The following is a 19,809-nucleotide window of genomic DNA, read 5'->3' on the forward strand; positions in this document are numbered from 1 at the left end:
GTTGGAATGAACGGCTCCACATTTTTGGTATGACCCGCTACATCGATGACTGCATTGGCATCTGGGATGGGGATGAGCTGTCTCTGAATGACTTTGTCAGTCATTGCAACAATCAAGTGGAGGGTCTGTCCTTCACTATGGAGACCCATGACACTCAAATCTCCTTCCTGGATGTCATGTTTCTGGTTAAAGACCATGGGATACATACTGATCTTTACAGGAAACCTATTACTTGTAATACCTTGTTGCACTCTAAGAGTGCTCATCCGTCTGGTTGTCTGAAGGGCATTCCAGTAGGACAGTTTATTCGTGTGAGGAGGATCTGTTCATCCTGAGATGATTTTCATTCTCTGGCTATGCGGCTTTGGGATAGGTTCATTGAAAGGGGTTATGAGATGAACGATGTTAGGACAGTCTATGAAAGGGCCGTAGCTATGGATAGTAATGCCCTGCTGGCTGGCAAGAGACACAGCTAGAGACATAGCTGTGGAAAATGTGAGACAGACCCCCAAAAATCCTCCATGAGATTTTGCACGACATATGGGAAAGAGGCGTGGCCCATACAACATTAACATGAGTATTAAGAGATATTGGTGGGTGTTACTACAGGATCCGGTGCTGGTTAAGGTGTTGGATGTGAGACCATCCTTTGTTTTCAAAAAGAATAGGAATTTGGCAAGTTGGATATTGAAAAGTCTATATATCAATTCTATAAGATGGGATTTGTGTAAGGATGTATTCACTTAGAGGTAATTAAAGCATGTGAAGGTGGGGTCACATACTTATAAGCAGGATGGGGGCTGGGCTGCCGACAGCTTCTGATGAAGTGAGTCCCGAAACGCGTTAAGCGGGCAGCCCCACACGAGAGATGCTGCTGTCATTTTTAATGGATTTATAATAAATTTTGACTTTTATCACATATTATTCTGGCTCTGCGGTGCTCCGTTCCTCTACATTGATTTTGCCCTGGATTGCCGTTTGGGATAGCGGTCTGGACGTTGCAGCACGCAGAAGCTTGGCTGGTACCGGTAAGTGCTCCCACTATCACTTTGTTGCTGTGAGTTAGTGAGGGCCACAGATATCCAAAGAGGGGCCATATACACAACAGGCCAAAAACACTATTGACTTTGAGGTCGCTCACTGTAAGGTTTTTGCAGTTACCAAACTGACACTTACATAAAAATTTGACAATTACATAAAACACAAGAAGATCTCAGTCAGTATTTGAGATAGAGCCTTAGTGTCTTGGGGGCCACAATAAAAAACACAAGATGGGTCTAGGGGCCACAAAGTGCAACAACTCATGACCCTGGTATAGGGAACCCTAAAGCCATGTTTGTTTGCACTGCCTTCTGTTTATATAGAATATACATCATACATTCACTGCACATCCGTTTGGCTGATGAGCTGACCCTTTATAAAGATCAAAAAAACCAAGAGGGTGCCTACGAATATCTGATGTAGAGACACTCACCAAGTTGAAGTGGTGGTCCAGGTGTCCTGCCCCAGACCCTCAGCTTCAGGGGCAGAATAAACCAACAGCAATAAAAAAAAATCACGGGGCTGCAAATATGCAGTAAAAAAATCTCCATTTATTGGTTTACATTTAAAAAAAATGAACATATTCCTATGTGTTTCCTTCCCCTTCGGGCAATTAACCATGGGAAACACGTCAGGCATTCAGGATACCGTCATTTTTAAATGTAAACCAATAAATGGAGATTTTTTTTTTATTACATATTTTTGGCCCAGTGGTTTTTTTTTCATACCCAGCCATTTATGCCAACAATAGCTTCTCAAGGGATGCTGGGAAGTGTAGTTCTGCTTATTATACTCCTGAAAAAAGTCACCGAAAAATCACTGCACCATTGGTGTACGTCACCCCTTTTTTCTGTGAAAAATTTATGAATATATTAGGGACGAACCGAATCCAGGATTCATTTTGGAATCTGATATTTTTCAACCGGATTCTGATTCAGCCAAAGTTAATTGTCTGGCCAAACCAAATCTGAATCCGTAAAGGCATTGTTCACCTTTAAATGAACTGTTAGTATGATGTAGAGAGGGATATTCTGAGACAATTTGCAATTGGTTTTAATTTTTTATTATTTGTGGTTTTTGAGTTATTTATCTTTTTATTCAGCAGCTCTCCAGTTTCCAGTTTCAGCCATTGGGTTGCTAGGGTCCAAATTATCATAGCAACCATGTACTGATTTGAACAAGAGACTGAAAAATGAATAGAAGGGGCCTTCACAGAAAGATGAGTAAGAAAGAGTAGCAATAACGATACATCTGTAGCCTTACAGAGAATTCGTTTTTCAGATGGGGTCAGTGACCCCCATTTAAAAGTTGAAAAGAGTCAGAATAAAAAGGCAAATAATTCAAAGACTATAAAAAATAAATAATGAAGTCAAAATGAAAAGTTGCTTAGAAGTTGGTGTTCTATAACATATTGAAAGTTAACGTAATTGTGAACCACTCCTTTAAAGTCACATGACTTTAAGGTTAAAGTCTTTTAACCTCTTCTCTTTGACCCTTCCTACCCCTAATTTGCATATGCAGAGTAGGCTGACTCTTTCCCATTGGCATCAGGAGTTATATTTAGGGCCCAGCCAATAAAACATTCTTCGGCCCTGGGGCCACCCTACTTAGTTCCCAGCAGTGCTGGATCTCACCGATCATGTGACAGAACAACGGGGCCGGTTTAGTGAATAAATTATGGTTTATGGTGCCGGTCTTATCAATTAACATATTTACATATTTGTAACACAGATTTTTCACCTCCAAATAAAAAGAAAATAAATAATAAAGTCGATAATTCCTAATAATTTAGCCCTGCCCTAAGGGAATGACTCTTCCTAACAAGGCAGGAATAGAGGATCTGGCCTCCAAGTTCCACAGGAAGAAATATATCACCCCGGTTTAGCCATTATAAATGAATACAAATATATCAATGTGTTTTATGGGACTTGGATGTATAAGAGGTTGAGTCAAATTGGTTGTCCTACTAGGGGGTGCCTATTTTGGAGGAACCACCACCCCACCTCGTGATACTTGGCTGGGGAGAACCTTGTCACCATCTTATTTCCCAGATAGTCCTTGCTCAGGCTTAGGCTGGAAGAAATTGCAATAGAACAATTCTAGCAAATTTTTTGGGCCTCCCTCATACCCTGGATCCCAGGAACACCTGGGACATCATAATGATGGCAGTGCAGTGATTCCCAGCCAAGCACAGGGGACTTTCCCTTAAGAGAAGGGATGAGCTTCGTAAGGGGACCAGTATTTCAAGCTGTGTATCACATTTAAATGAAAAAGGGGTTGGCACTCTACAAAGAGAACATTGTGATTCCCTTGGGAAGGGGAGGTTTGGCCACCAGTCAGTAGAAGGCTCCATACAAAGGACCTGTTGAAGCCCACTGGATGATGGAAGGGCTTACAAATTAAAAGTAAAAGATTCCGAGCAATCACTAATCTTGAAAAATCCATGTAAGGTTTATTTTTTTTATTGTCCAGATGTCTCGTGCAAATAGGACTTAGCAACCATGTTCTCCCAAGACTCCCTGCACCACGTAGAGTCTCAAGGGCATCATCCTGGTTTTCTCTGTTTTATGAGATTTAATAGCTTTTGGCAGTTCTCCATCTTGAGACTTTCAGCCTTCTCTCTTAGTCTCTCATCTCTGTACATTCTGGCCAGATTGGTCAAGTCTGACTTCTGCTGCTTCTCCTTCCAGCATTCAGCCTGTGCGTGCTCCACATAATCTTTCTCCACTGTCCTTTCAAACTCTTCAAGGGCTTTGCCTTGGTAACGACTTCCAAAATCCTGCCGGACAAAGTAGAGGATACCCAGGGTCTGTGTCTCCCGTGAGACAGTCAGGCCTGAGGAAGCCTTGGGGTGCAAGCTGTAAGATGGGGTGGTAGCAGTCAGCTGAGCTACCACAGAGATCACCACCAAGAGTAGAACTGGCAGGACTTGGATGAATGCAGAATACGCATTCTTTTGCCCTGCGCCATTGGAGTCATCTTCTTCCTGCCTCCTAGTCCATCTTGCTTCCTGCTGTGCTAACTCTTCCCTCCACCTTGACCTTCTGTTGTCCTGTCCTTTTGCATCCCTCCACTTTGGCCTTCCCTTTCCGCCATCGCTTCTCCTTTCCTCATTTACTTTAGATTGCTTTGCATCTTGTTTAGCATTTTTGCTCCATTTTCCCTTTCCACTTTCAGGCTTCTTCTCTCTTTCCCACCATTTTGGCATATGTCCTCCACCTTGCCTCTCCTCACTGCATGTCCTTTCTCTCCCACGATCTTGTCTCATGTCCTCTCCCTGCCGCCTTTGCTGTTGACCATCTTCATCATCCTCCCGCCCTCTATCTCCTTGTCTTCTGTTTGTAGACCTTGGCTGGTGATATTGCTGGCTGAAGGCAAACCCTGGGAAGTGGCCCTTGAAAAACAGGTCAAAGAGATCCTCTGTGGAGAGGTCTGGCTGTGATACAACTCGAGCCCTGGTTTGGGCATCGTCATAACTCTTTCGCTGTGCTGGGTCACTCAGGACAGAAAAGGCTTTCCCAATGGCCTGGAGGGTCAAGAGAAGAAATAATGATTAAGGCAACGGATCAGCGTATGTGCAAGCCCAATTTCCTCTCCAGATATCTGCTATGAGCTTTTCAGTTAAAACCCTCTAAAACGTAAATATATCCTTGGTCAGGAGGACCCCATGCCATGTGAGCAGCCCATGCAAATAGCTAGCAGGAACTTAATAAGCAATGAGCAGTGCATGGTGTGTACCTTCTGTACCTTTAGCTGCCAGAAGTCACACAGAAAGGAACAGCTGTGCCTGACCTTCTGCAGGGAGTCAATTTCCAAAATGATGCAAGGCCAGCGCTTTTCTACGCATTGCGTAATCGGGTGCCATATGGGATCCTCCTCCGTTCCCTGATACCCTCGCTCTATGGGTGCCCAGAAGCATTTGGCTCAGATAGTTCACTTACTATGGGGCCCCTCAATTGCTGCCTCTGCCTTTTGAATTAAAGAGGTAAGATCGGCAGTGAATGCCTGAGCCTTCAGTGTGTCTGTGGAGGCCAGAGAGCAAAACTGATAGAGATACAGCCTGGTATTTATCAGACCTACCAATGCCCTCATCTATGGACATCTGGAAACCACCATGTCCTCCACATTTGGGTCACACATGGTCACCATTATTATGATTAGTTAGGGGTCATTTAATAGACCTTGAACAAAAGTGCAAGAGCATTAAGAAAAAGATAGATCAGTAGGAACCTAGTGATCAGATAACAGCTAATTCCAGACTGAAGAGCTTAAAGGGGAACATCACTATTATAAAAAGTCCACTCAACAGTATCTCACTCTAACATTGTCCCCTGGCTGCACTCAATACACTGGCAGTCACTGACAGATTCCTCGCTGCTCTAATTGGTTGATTCCAGAATAAGTCAGCTATTTGTAATGCACACAGCATGGTTGGGCTGTTTGCAGCAGGGAAAAGGTTAGGTTGAGGAGGACATGCTCAAACTTTATATATCTCCGAAATGTTCGGTAAATATAAAACCTGCTTGAGAAAAAAAATGATTCAGTGTCCGCTACCGGGTGCACATTTATATCAGTCACTGTTCCCCTTTAATGTACCACCACCTGCAAAATATTAAAGGTTCTATGAAATGTTCTGGGAGCTTTCCCATACCTGCTCCATAGGGTTCCCATTCACAATTTTGGTTGCCAGACGAGGGTCTGGGTACTATATTCAGCCTCCACACCGAGCTAGGGGCAGTGCCAGGTTTGCATAATGTAGAGTGATGTAGCCATAGAACAGTGGAATCTTACATGTGCCATCAATGTTGCCATCGCCAGAGTACAAGAGGGCAGAGGGTGGCCAAGGGACACAAAAATATGATTTGCAGGTTGCAGAGTTGAAGGTTTGTGGGTGGGGTTATTCTATAATAGGTTGTGGCTGTGATGGATCAGGAGAGTGGCCATGCATAACACTTTTTATTCATTCTACTTGTTGGCAGAGCTTACTGCTCATGTGATCAGTGGACTAACATTTGGGGCTGCTGAGGATCAGAGCTCTGCTATTGGACTAGGATGAGGTCCCATGATTACTGATAGTGGCCCAATTTGCCATGTAACTCTGGGCTGTGGGGAGGAAAAGGAGGCTGAATGTAAAAAAGAGCACCACAGTGGGCTGTGTTATGGAGGCTACTGGGGTGATATTACAGGACTAAATGGGCTAAATGGACTACCCAAATACTGTGAAATACACTCACACACATAGTTCCACATATATGACTCCATGTCCCAATGCACATACAACCCCACAGCCTCATCCTCCCTGTTACTCACCTTGAAGGCCTCAGTGGCCCCCGGGGAGCTGTTCTTATCAGGGTGGTACTTCAAGGCCAGTTTGAGGTAAGCCTTCCTCAGGGTCTCCTCATTGGCATCCTTGCTGACTCCTAGCAGAGAGTAGTAATCATCTTCTGCCTCCATTCTAGAATTCAGCCTTTCTTCTTCCTCTGCCTCTTCTTCTTCCTCCTCCCATGTTGGCTCGTCGTTGGTGCCAAAGCCATATTGATGGCTGTCCCAGTAATCCCTTTGTTCAAATTGGGGGTATCTTGGTTCTGAATGGGCATTTTGGGTCCTAAAACAAGCCTCGCGGATGCCACTGATCAGCCGGGCAGCAGTTCGAGTGGGGTAGATGCTCTGAGCCTGGCTGAGATAGTTAAGAGCTTCTCTACTCTTCCCAAACAGGAGACACTCACGGGCAATTTGGATGAGTTTTTCTGCCCGGTGTCGGTCCATCCTTGGCCCTGAGGAACAGGTGGGCTGATCTGTGCTTGGGAGATGCTAAAAGTTTGAAGGGTTTGGACTAAAGGGGAGTCTGTAATGTTAAATCCCATGTACAAAGGTCTGTGAGCTTCAGTCTTGGTGGGATCTAACTGAGATGCAGCCAATGTTGAGGTGGATGGAAGAGCTGGACATGAACTTAGAGACCACCTGCCAACCTCAGACTTCAGATGGTGAATAGAACATAGTAGTGGGTCATAAATAAGTGACCAAATATGTCAGCTATCCAAATATTCCTTTTATACACAGGAAATGCAGGGAAAATGGGCCGAAGTCCTCAGTCCTATTTCCAGCAGTCCATTTTTCTGTCCATAATCATGCAACCAGAATCCTGAGGAGAATTCATAACAGGAACCACCTTCTCATCTCATAGCCACATTGCTAAATAGTCAGCAGTCATGCCTTCAGAGCCGGATGCATCAATAGCCTCTAGCCAAGATCCAACAAAGCCCAGAATGAATGCAGATTTCAGTAGTCGTGCCGGGCAGTACAATTGAGCTGTTAATCCCTAGAGCTCCCCCCGCTATTATGGGCTAGCATGGAAATCTGTATCCCAGTAGCCTTTTCTCTTACTGTCACAGCCGAAGGAACTCAGCCTTCCTCCCCATTGTATCGAGTGTCGCTTCTCTCCTTACGTCTCCCAGCCCCCACCATCCATAAAAAGCCAGCTCAGGGAATGCCTGACCCTGCAGGAGACAGACAGCAGCAGCTGATTCCCTGGCACTTCCTCCCAGGCCTGTGGCATGCTGGGAAATGTAGTCCATTCAGCTGGTAATGACCAGTTTGATGAGTAACAGTCTGTGTCACCTCCCCCACACTCAAACAGCAGCCCCACCCTACACACTTGGATGCATAATAATTGGTTCACAAATGGATTAAAGGGGAAGTCACGCAAACATTCTACATCTGTATGAATTAATGGACTACAATTCTCAGCAGTCTGGGCTATCAAGGATCCTGGGAACTGTAGTCCAGTAACATCTCAAGGCTTCTTGGTTTCTTGTAAGAATGATGCAGTAGTCAGCACTCCTCCAGGCACAACTCCAGTTCCCACAATACCTTGCATGCTTTTATACAGGCCGGTTAATCAAGTAGGTCCTGCTACATTGTTTCAAGAGTCAGAACCAGCAGGACAGAGATAATATATTGTCTTCCTGGTTTAGCCTCATAGCAACTACATGGGGGCCTCCCGTACATGTGCGGATACACTGGGAAAGGCCCTAGGACTGTCGCTCCATGAAGTTATGGGGTTAATATCCCTAGTGACATTAAGAGCCTGTAGGTGGCCTATTATGCCATTGGTAGAGGAGTGTCAATTTGTGTTCCTTGATGAGTATAAAGATGAGGCTAGAAGCAATATACTTTCACTTGTATCCTTATTATGATGGTGGGTTCATGTTCAGAGCTTGGAGTGGGCAGGGCTGGAATTAGAACTAGGTAAGAGATAAACACTCTTTGGGTGCAACTGGTGGAGTGTCTGTGTGTGGGACCCAGCAATGGGCAAGCAAACAACTCCTGGCCTTGGGTAACAATACTATACAGCCTGTGATTAATTGCCTGTGTGCACGAAACGCGTTAGACTGTAGTGTATCCTACACTTTTGTAGTGAAGTTCAACTTTAGCTTTTAATCACTTTGCTTGAGTGCCTGCTTGAATCTATAGTGGTATTGTTTGCCTTCCTAAGGTACATGTCTGGGGCAGAGCATCTAGCACTATATACAATATAATCGCTTCCAACTACTAGCCAAGAAGCTCAATCTTTTTTAGGGGTAGAGGCCGTCAATACACGACCACCGATCCCCCCCAATATACAATCGAGGAAAAGATACCCCACGAGGAGGGGGTCGAAGAAGAAGACCAAAACGGTAGTGATAACTTCTATTTTTAACTTCTCATCATATTCCTTAACGGATGCAGAAACATCATTGTTACAAAAAGGTGTAACTTTTGTCCCGACGGTGAAACTTGATAGATTCAAATTGGATATTGATTTTTTTCCAATTTACATGCTTGCTTAACCTTAAAGACCATTTTGGTGACGATGGGAATAAAGACGAAGGGACTTTGTGTAATTTAAAATTAAAAAGTAATTTTTTCCCCCCAACCCAAAATTCCGGCCATTAAATTATTTAAACAAGTAGTGGACAACATCTCTCTAAATCTGACTGATTCTAGATTTAATCTAACATCTAATATCGAATTTAATCTTACGTAATGATACCTCTATAGTAATTCGCCCCGCAGATAAAGGGAGGGGGATTGTACTTTTGAATTACAGTTATTATCGGGCGGAAATTTTATCTCAGCTAGAAGACACACATATTTATAAGCGTCTTGATTACCATCCTGTGTGGACCTTTAAATCTAAAATTGATTCTCTTTTGCAGACTTAATGGTTGGATTACTCAATCATGACATCCAAGATGTCCGATATTATACACTCTCCCCAAAATACACAAGCGTTTGACAGCACCCAGGGAAGACCGATAGTCTCAGCAAGAGATGGTTTATTGCACCCCCTGGGTATTTATATTGACAGAATATTACAACCAGTGGTTAATTCCACTAATTCGTACCTACGGGATTCTCAACATTTTTTAACTTCTATAAAAGTGCTGAGTTTACCCACCAATGAGCCATTATTGCTAGCAACAATTGATGTTGTTAGCCTTTATACGAGTATACCCCACATGGAAGGGATACAGGCGGTGGAAAAGTCTCTATTAGAAGCAAAAAAACTCAATATGTGTCTCACTTTTAACTATTTTCGATTTGAAAATAGTTATATTTCAACAAAAATCAGGGACGGCGATGGGTGCGCCAATGGCGCCCTCATATGAAAAACTCTTCATGTATCAATTTGAGATGAACAATATTTTACCAAAACTCAGGGATAATATACTGTTATATAAACGCTTTATCGATGACATCATTGTGGTTTGGAGGGGTAGTCAATTAAGCTTTAATGCATATGGTGGAAGTTCTTAACACATGACTTTTCACGTCATGACTTTATTAAATTTACAGCTAAATGCGGTCATGAACTTAAGTTTTTAGATCTTTTTTTAAGCTTGAAAGGAGCCAAGATTGAATATTCCCTTTTTCGTAAAAACACTGACCGCAAATCAATATTACATGGCAAAAGTTGTCACGCACCAGCGCTTAAACGCTCACCTCCCCTTTCTCAATTCCTTAGGGTTCTGCGCAATAATTCTGAACAAAGCACTTGTGAATCTCATCCAATTAATGATTTAGATAAAGCACTCACCTTGGCTAGAGACAAATTTGAGACACAATTGATCAATGAACGGAGAGCGGATCCTTTGATTCTCTCTACTTGTTACAACACTTTATCTCCAACGATAAGTCAGGCTGTACGGAGTAATTGGAACATCATTAAAGCAGATCCTTTAGGGTTAGTTCGCACAAGGAGATTCAGGGAGATTTTGTCGCCTGGCGACTAATCGCCTCTCCTTCTGTGCGACAATCCCAGAACTGCCTCCTCGTGTCTTCCCATCCGCTATAATGAAAAGTCGCCTGCGCTACAGTACACGCGGTGCTGCATTTTCAGAAGTCGCATGAAGTTGCCTCACGGGGAAACTTCCCTGAATCTCCTCGGGTGAACTAACCCTTATTGGATTCTGTATGTCCTGATCCACCACTAGTGGGCTACCGAAGGGGTCAAAATCGAAGAGATTATTAGTTTTAAGTGATCCTTAAGTGTTATGATACAAAAAGCTTGTTATCCACATGGCTTCCAGCCAATATACCAGGATGCTTTGGGGTAAGGGCACACTGGGCGATTCTGGAAGATTAAGTCACCTGGCGACTAATCACCTCGACTTTGTGGCGACCAATCTCCCCGAATGCCTTCCCTCACTCTGCGCTGGCTAAAATGAAAAATCTCCGTCTCTGTTTTAGCCAGCGCAGAGTGAGGGAAGGCATTCCGGGAGATTGGTCGTCGTAAAGTCGAGGCGATTAGTCTCCATGCGACTAAATCTCCCGAATCGCCCAGTTTACCCTTACTCTTAAGTGTCCTTCATGTCTGTCTTGCCGACATATGACACCAGGCACTACATTTGTCCATCCACACACTGGACATATATATAAAATTCATCATCATATTACATGTACAACGACACGTTATTTATCTGATTATGTGCCCCTGTGGTTTGTCATATGTCGGCAAGACAGATTTAATGCTCAGTTTGCGAATGGATGCCCACCGTTCAGCTATTAATGTAGCTTACAGAGACCAAAAAAACAACTAAACCAGTAGCTAAACATTTCCTAGAAGCGGGACATGCCTACGTTTAAATTTATAGCTAGCGATCATATCCCCATGCCTAAATGAGGCGTAGATCGTTCACGTTTACTATTGCAATGTGAAACCTTTTGGATTAAGAAATTGGGGATAGTATCATCAGGGGGCCCTCAATGAATTTCGTTCCTTTAACTTTCTCGATAGACGCTGATTCTTTGATCTTATATTAGGTGTGTAAATGGATTAAAATGTTTGCGGATTTTTTGTACTTTGTATGTTTTGTGGTGGCCCAGTTCCCTTTTAACCTGAGTGAGGTGTCTGTTTGCCTCGGCAGGTAGGGGGAAGTGATGTCATCTGATAGGTGGAGGATAGTAAGTTTTAAATTCTGTAACTTTGTAGGAAATAATCTATTATGGCTGTGCATCTTGATAAAGGTTCTAGACCCAGAACTGAAATGTTGATGCTACTGTAATGCTGCTACTTTTATAAATAAACAGCAATCTTGACTGGAGTGCATGCAAATACCCCCCCTCTCTCTCTCTCAAGGTTACAGATATAAGAAAACATGAATTGATTTAAGATGCTGACTGAGTTGGCAGTCTATCTGACAAAGTATGGAGGCCACTGACGGGCTGTCCTGTCTGATATCTGGCCGAAAATTGGCCAGATATAAAAAAATCCATATGAAGAGTACAATGGCACATGGAGGCAGTCCTCTTCTGATGCGTCTCCACTGGGCCCAGATCTCCTCGCTTCATGTCCTAGACCTCCATAAGAAAAAGAAGTACTTGATAAATAAACAACTGAATTTTATTATTATGTATAGGCAGCTCCATCCAAGCAAAAGAGACCTTCACATTAGAAGGCTGTTTAACAACTACAAATAGATTTCTGTCCATCATTGAACTTCACACAGGGCAGCTTCATAGCAAACCATACACAATATTTGTTAGCCAGTATCTAACTCTAATGTTTGTCTTTTTCAATGCCAGTTACATTTGTCCTAGTTTACTATATCAAGTCCATCCTCAGGGTAGGTCCAGCATACCGTGTTTTGTATACACCTTTTGAGTAATGTTGTAGACTTTAACTATGGCATCTACTGTGGTCAGAAGAACAGTCTTGGCCTCTTTGTGATTGCTGACACATACAACCTTATACATGTCCTCAAGAGGCGGTAGTGCAAGGAAGGCCACCTCAGCAACCTGCCGAATGAACCAGCTGTGATGGTGTGATAGGGTCTTGTGGTATGCATCGGCACACATCTGAGAAGTTTTATCCTGTCCTGCACTCATACCTAGATTGTAAAGAAAGTACTCCAAAAACTTCAGTGCGCGGTGCATGCGCAAGAGTGTTCGGCACCCAGAAGGTACACGATTAGGTGGGAGTTCTTTAAAGTTGACCACTTCATTCTCCAACTCATATTTTACCATGGAGGTAACAGTTCTGTAGTGCTTCCCATGTTCTCCATTTAGATATCCTTGAAGAATGTTGACCTTGGTCATGGTTTCGCTGGAGATGAAGGTGAAAACAGTACCTAAGGCATCCATGAACCTGAGCAAGGAACACAAATAAGAGTATCATAATTACTTTATTTAAAGCCTTATCCCTTTTACAGCTAAAGTCGATTAAGGAAATATGTCTGCTGCTTTTTCCCCATGTCATAGTGTTGGGTACTATGATTGGACTTCTGTGAAGGCCCATAAGGCTCCATTGTTCTCTCCCCATACATACATTTATTTAAAACATGCAACCTGACTTTTACTTGAGGACTCCTTAAACTTAGATTCTCTACAGCAGCCAAGATGTAAGGAAATGGAGGAGAGGAATAGAGCCTATCAATACAAGATGGATATGGAGCTTGGAGGAGTAAACACACCATTTAGATAAATGTCTCCTTTTGGGAAAAGATGCAACGACTCTGAACTTCATATTTTGGGTTCAATGTAAAACTCTATATGGAGTTCCACAGCAGGTCCTATGTACCTTTGCCTGATTTAGTCTCTTATCAGTTTTACCTGCTTGGCTCAGTACATCAATGTTGAATATAAAATGCTCCAGCTCTGATTGAGCCAGGTTCCCAGATTCCCCATTACAATAACAGTAGGGGATTCAGATGTGGAGGAGCCTGGAATATTTATAGCAAAATATTCATCTGTGAATCTCCTTACTTGATCAGTTGTCTCCATGCTATGAGATATTCCTCCAGTAAGATATCCTTCTTCTCCGTCACACACAAGTGGAAGGCCTCGACCATCTTCCCAATCTGAAAATCGTGCTGCTTGCAGTTCTTTAGAACATTCTCTAACAGCTGCCTGTCTGATGGATCCAGCTTGAATGAAGTGGAGGGTTTTACCTGGAAAGGTCCATATTTAAAATGAATTAAATGTATTCTTAAATACATATCTTTATGGACCATTGGAACAGGCCACTGTAGTGCTTAGTGTGTACTCAGATTGCTCCTTTCATTCCAGTTTTATTCCAGTTCTCAATAGAGTTCAGAGTAAATCTGAAGGTCTACCTAACATGCCACATGCACTGTTTAGACCTCAGGGAGGACAGATGGAGTCAAAACACCCTTAATGGTCAGTCACCACTTTCCGTGGAAAAAAATCTACAAAGGGTTCCATCCCTTTTGGGAATACAAAGGAGAAGTTGTGCGCTGCAACTTAGATCTGCAAGTGGAGAAGGCCACGCTAGAAAAAACTAGTAGGTACATTGTTGGGACTATCCATGGTTTAACCAGTGCAGTGACAATGGGGCATGGGACCTTTAGGAGAGTCGTGTGTCCAAGGGTGGAGCAGTTTATAGTGTTGTATTAATAAAAGACGCCCAAGTGGACCATTATCTGGCAGTAGGGTGCTTAGAAGTAATTTTATATTGCACTCACTCTAACTTCCTCAATCGCATCATTCTGAATCTGGCTACACGGCTTCCCATCTTGAAGGCACTCGTGGAGGTAGACATCTGCTGTGGGAGAGATAGAGAACAATTCAGACCCAAAATATGTAAGATTATCTCTTAAACTTTTAGGCAAGGAAGTCCTTTGTGGTCATGAAGCATATTTAAGGATATATCTTAAAGTTCTAGGCCAGAACAGGTGGTCATGAGACATCTGTATTGTGAGGTTCCAGCATTATGCCTCATCAATTTACAATGAAATTCAAATTTAGCACTTTGAGAAGGGGGCAAATTCTTGCCGACCCTGAAACTAAGGAAATAAAGTTGAACAGTGGAGAAACTGTAGGCGAATGTGCTGGTTTTCTTTTTTTTTTCTAAGCACTTTGCCCTTTATCAATAAATGAGGTCGACTGGGTAAAAATACCTCCTTATCATTTCTGCATATCAGTTATAAGCATTGAAAACTCATGGCACATACAAAATGACATTAGCTGATACCGTCCTGGCTGCTTCCGCTTAAGAACCCCATGACTAAGTGCCTGTAGAGACTAAGGAGATGTATACATTTTAGATTCTACAAATAAACATTTTTTTGCTTTATTATTTGGCCCTGTGGATTCCTTTGAGTGCCGGATAGCCCCATTTGTTCTATTTGATTTTGCTTAATGTCACCAATGGATCTCTTCAGTTTCCCAGCCCAAATCATACATTGGCACCTTGGTGTCTGTTCACAAATGAGTTTATCTATAATATGTGTATAGTCCAAGTTTGGAGTCCCCTTCCTTATAGCACCCTGTACTCTGCTCAGGTTGAACACCCCTCAGATTGTCATGGTCCCAATGACAGATTTCCAGGTGTTTATCGGTTTCATAAAGAGAACCTCACCAACCCAAACCAACAATGCCGGAATAAGGGACATCTTACAGATATATTATCCTCATATAATATGAGCCACAGAAGTCATGGCATTTTCTTTCCCATTAGACACCAAAGATAATAGGAAACGTTGCGGTTGAACAGTGGAAGGAAAGGAAAAGAAGATTCAGTAATGAGAATAGTTTGTTAGTGTGGGAGCACAGGACATTCAGTGCTAATGGGACAGAGTTCAAGTGCCGGGAGCTTTAATAACTTACGTAGTTTGATGACGCTCAAATACAGGAACAGAAATAGGAGAGCCAATGGGAAGAAGAGCCGTAGGACCCTGGGGTAACCCATCTCCGTGGAACCCTGGCAAACCATGAAAACCTTAAAGTGGCACATTCCCCATGATGGGAGCGTCTCAGAGCCCCGAGTAGACTGACTCTTCAACAGTCTCTCCCTGCTTTCACAATCCTGCCTGGCAGTGATAAGGATTTAACCTTTAAACCTGAAATCAACGTATTGTGAAAGGGGCAGACTCAACTGGTGGAACTATCTGCCCAGTAGTATATACAAGACACAATGCAACTGGGCAGCCAATGGGTACAGCTCTTCTCCTCATCTAAAGGATATTTTGTTAAACTGTCTCTGCTCCCCATGATAAATGTACCCCCAAGGGAGAGGCACCTGCCATGTTTATTATTTATATTGGTTTTATTTGTCTGAAATGCCTGTTTCCATGGGAGAGGGAGCTTCTATGTTTACTCTGCTAAGCTCAAGTCATACAGTTATATGAAAACCCTACAAACAGTGATGTGACAATACAATAGGGGCAGAAGTCAAGCATGGGAGATGGAGGGGGGGCAGTAAAGACTCACGCCAGTGCAGGTAAGTATATCTCATGGTGGGAGAACAGGGAAACTTAAGCACCTACCAACCATTAGGGTTGCCACCCAGCTAGTTAAAGTTGGGACATTGCTGGTAAATTATAATTCTCCTAAATGTTCTGACTCTCTGCTCAATTTTCCATCAACTTGTTCTTAAATAGTCCTTGGCCCTCCCCACTGCCATTATAGCCACCCCTCTTGGATTTGCCCCAACCCACCCACTCTCCACCCTGCCATTACCCAGTGTGATATCACTGCAGCTTCATTATCACTCCTGTCTCTGCTACTGGCTGATATGAATACCCCACGGAGGGGACAACCCTACCGACCATGGGCTAAACATATTGATAGACAGGAGAACCCCCTGCAAAAGAGTCAACCCTCCATATAGTCAGACATGTTGATAGGAGAATATTCATGTAGAAGCTTGTAGATAGGGAAAGCTGGAGAATCATGCGTGAATAGAGCAAAAAATGTTTTATCCCTCCAACGCCTGAAAAACGGATGTAAAGGCAGGGACTTGGGGTAGGGGTGATTCATTTACATTGGCTCTGGTCAGTGCCCCTGGGGCCAGTTGGTTAAAGTCCAGTTTCGTGATGGATACATACCATTTTCCCTCTATATTTGTTCCTCTAGATCTGCAGAAGACCCCAGGGTCATTGATTTGTGCACCCACATTTAGTCCACTATTTTGTTACCCAATCAAGCAAAATGTGTTTGTTTATTAGGCCACATGTGAAGATCTACTCATGTATGGAAAGCTTTAGGTTGTGTTTCATGTTACCCCCTCCAGCTCTGAACAGATCAGAGCATTTTTGTATCTCCTCTGCTCGTCCTGCCGCCAGGGTTAAATCCCCTCCTCCCTCAACTTAATCAACCTCTCCATGTGCCCTTTGCTCCTGTCCCAGACATTGAGAGGAACCGAACACGGAGCAGAGGAGTTTCCAGATAACAACTGTCTGGCTCTCCTGCCCAGGACTGCACTTCTATAAGCTCCAGCTGCCTGATCTTCCAGGGGTTCCTGTAGAAGTGAGAGCTATGGAAATGGAAGCTCCCGTGTCAAGGTGAGGGTTAGTAATAAGGCACTGGGATATAATGCGCAACATAAAGGATGAACCATACATAGCTAATGCCGCAGGGACTAAATTCCTTATTCATTTAACATTCCAGATCAGATTTATACAGTTTGCCCATCATTTACAAATTTCAGCACTTTTTCTAGATTTGTCTCTTCCTAAAGATTAAGCTTCGATGTAAATATTTCATTTTGAATTTCCTATTTTCCTTTTTGATAAAATATACCAGTGACATATGTCTGTTGGCTCCGACCTGGCAAAATCACATTTTTAAAGGAAAGATAAAGAATTTATTTTTGGCAAATTCAGGAAAAAAAGATCACCAACATTTTCCTGCTTATTGTCAATAACTGAAATAATGGGGGGTCACTCAACATCTCGTTTCCATCTCATTCAATAAATAAAGCCAATTCCAACATGAAGGGGGTTATTTATTAAAGTCCTAATGCCAAAAACTTGAAAAATTTTTGTTATTTTTAAACTATAGAATCAGAATTTTTAGTGGAAAAAAAACTTGAATATTTCAGAATTTACTGTATCAAACCCTGAGAGTGTTAAAAGCTCAAATTCCACAGTAAATACTGCAACCGCTGTTACAGTATTTAGAGTCCTGTTTATTCAAAAGTAAAATTTGAGTGATAAAGATTTAAACTCATTTTCTGTAAAACCATAAAGCCACGAATATCCAAATATAAAAAGTATGAATAAAAATATAACAAAAAACAATGCGAACAAAAGCTCTAAAAATTCAAGTTCTTTGAACAATTACTAACAAAAGAAAAATCTAAAAGCCTCAAAAAATTTGAAAGGTTAATAAAGATCAGATAGGATCAGTGCAGTCCCTGTTTACTTCTATGGGTCCCTAAGTGTTTGCTCATGTGCTTTCTTGAAATTCGAATCTTTTGTAACCCCCCCCCCCATACTCACCAATGCCAACAGGGGGTGCCACAAATGGGTGAGTAACACAGTCACAGAGGATCTCTAATAGAGTTACAGTAATACTGATTTGAAGACCAACAGCCAAAATATCCCAAAGTCTGTGGTGCCAGTTATGGGATCTCAGCATTGTAACATAGTAACATAGTAAGTTTGGTTGAAAAAAGACACGTCCATCAAGTTCAATGGTGAATAAAGCATCCGACCCTTCCTTATACCTATCTAATGTATCAGCCTGTACCACTGATTCACTTCCCAGCTCTTCCTGTAACACCCCTTTCCCTCCTCTAATCTCATTGGCTCCCTCCTGTCTGCTGGGAGGAGCTACTGGTGAATAAAGCATCCGACCCTTCCTTGTATCTATCTAATGTATCAGCCTGTACCCCTGATTCACTTCCCAGCTCTCCCTGTAACACCCCTTTCCTTCCTCTAATCTCATTGGCTCCCTCCTGTCTGCTGGGAGGAGCTACTGGTGAATAAAGCATCCGACCCTTCCTTATATCTATCTAATGTATCAGCCTGTACCCCTGATTCACTTCCCAGCTCTCCCTGTAACACCCCTTTCCCTCCTCTAATCTCATTGGCTTCCTCCTGTCTGCTGGGAGGAGCTACTGGTGAATAAAGCATCCGACCCTTCCTTGTACCTATCTAATGTATCAGCCTGTACCCCTGATTCACTTCCCAGCTTCTCCCTGTAACACCCCTTTCCCTCCTCTAATCTCATTGGCTCCCTCCTGTCTGCTGGGAGGAGCTACTGGTGAATAAAGCATCCGACCCTTCCTTGTACCTATCTAATGTATCAGCCTGTACCACTGATTCACTTCCCAGCTCTCCCTGTAACACCCCTTTCCCTCCTCTAATCTCATTGGCTCCCTCCTGTCTGCTGGAAGGAGCTACTGGTGAATAAAGCATCCGACCCTTCCTTATATCTATCTAATGTATCAGCCTGTACCACTGATTCACTTCCCAGCTCTCCCTGTAACACCCCTTTCCCTCCTCTAATCTCATTGGCTTCCTCCTGTCTGCTGGGAGGAGCTACTGGTGAATAAAGCATCCGACCCTTCCTTGTACCTATCTAATGTATCAGCCTGTACCCCTGATTCACTTCCCAGCTCTCCCTGTAACACCCCTTTCCCTCCTCTAATCTCATTGGCTCCCTCCTGTCTGCTGGGAGGAGCTACTGGTGAATAAAGCATCCGACCCTTCCTTGTACCTATCTAATGTATCAGCCTGTACCCCTGATTCACTTCCCAGCTCTCCCTGTAACACCCCTTTTCCTCCTCTAATCTCATTGGCTCCCTCCTGTCTGCTGGGAGGAGCTACTGGTGAATAAAGCATCCGACCCTTCCTTGTACCTATCTAATGTATCAGCCTGTACCACTGATTCAGGGAGACAATTCCACATCTTCACAGCTCTCACTGTAACAAACCCCTTCCCAATATTTAGCTGGAACCTCTTTTCTTCTAATCAGAATGGGTGACCTTGTGTCAGCTGGAAAGACCTACTGGTAAATAAAGCATTAGAGAGATTATTATATGATCCCCTTATATATTTATACATAGTTATCATATCACCCCTTAAGCGCCTCTTCTCCAGAGTGAACATCTCCAATTTGGCCAGTCTTTCCTCATAGCTAAGATTTTCCCTTTACCAGCTTAGTTGCCCTTCTCTGTCCCCTCTCTAATACAATAATGTCCTGTTTGAGTGATGGAGACCAAAACTGTACGGCATATTCTAGATGGGGCCTTACCAGTGCTCTATACAGTGGGACCCCCTCCTCCCGTGACTCTCTGCCCCATTTAATACAAGTCAAGATCTTATTTGCCCTTGATGCTGCTGACTGGCATTACTTGCTACAGACAAGTTTATTATCTACAAGGACTCCAAGCTCCGTCTCCATTATGGATTTGCCTAGTGCAGTCCCATTAAGGGTATAAGTGGATATTGTTACATCCCAGGTGCAGGACTTTACATTTATCAACATTGAATCTCATTTGCCACTTAGCTGCCCAGATTGCCAGTTAGTCAAGATCC

General features: G+C 43.1%; 2 protein-coding genes and 1 long non-coding RNA gene across 3 annotated transcripts in view; 1 reads left to right on the top strand and 2 right to left on the bottom strand.

The window, feature by feature from the left end:
* Positions 1–2,703: 2,703 nt before the first annotated feature.
* On the bottom strand, positions 2,704–7,609 carry dnajc18.S (DnaJ heat shock protein family (Hsp40) member C18 S homeolog). Its single transcript, XM_018239731.2, has 2 exons — positions 6,352–7,609; positions 2,704–4,567 (listed from the first exon to the last, which is right to left on the bottom strand). Exons 1-2 carry the CDS (start codon positions 6,805–6,807, stop codon positions 3,587–3,589), a joined length of 1,437 nt encoding a protein of 478 aa, XP_018095220.1. The 5' UTR covers positions 6,808–7,609; the 3' UTR covers positions 2,704–3,586.
* Positions 7,610–12,144: 4,535 nt separating this feature from the next.
* Positions 12,145–15,342, bottom strand: gltpd2.S (glycolipid transfer protein domain containing 2 S homeolog). Its single transcript, XM_018239591.2, has 4 exons — positions 15,151–15,342; positions 14,007–14,086; positions 13,288–13,472; positions 12,145–12,670 (listed from the first exon to the last, which is right to left on the bottom strand). The coding sequence occupies exons 1-4, from the start codon at positions 15,275–15,277 to the stop codon at positions 12,145–12,147; spliced, it is 918 nt and encodes a 305-aa protein (XP_018095080.1). The 5' UTR covers positions 15,278–15,342.
* Positions 15,343–16,699: 1,357 nt separating this feature from the next.
* The window catches only part of LOC121402287, an 84,074-nt gene continuing 80,964 nt past the window's right edge, over positions 16,700–19,809 (top strand). Inside the window, exon 1 of the long non-coding RNA XR_005966720.1 lies at positions 16,700–16,826. This is a non-coding gene — a long non-coding RNA (uncharacterized LOC121402287). The remainder of the gene's footprint in view (positions 16,827–19,809) is intronic.

This window comes from Xenopus laevis, chromosome 3S, assembly GCF_017654675.1.
Source record: "Xenopus laevis strain J_2021 chromosome 3S, Xenopus_laevis_v10.1, whole genome shotgun sequence".
Classification (NCBI taxonomy): Eukaryota; Metazoa; Chordata; class Amphibia; order Anura; family Pipidae; genus Xenopus; species Xenopus laevis.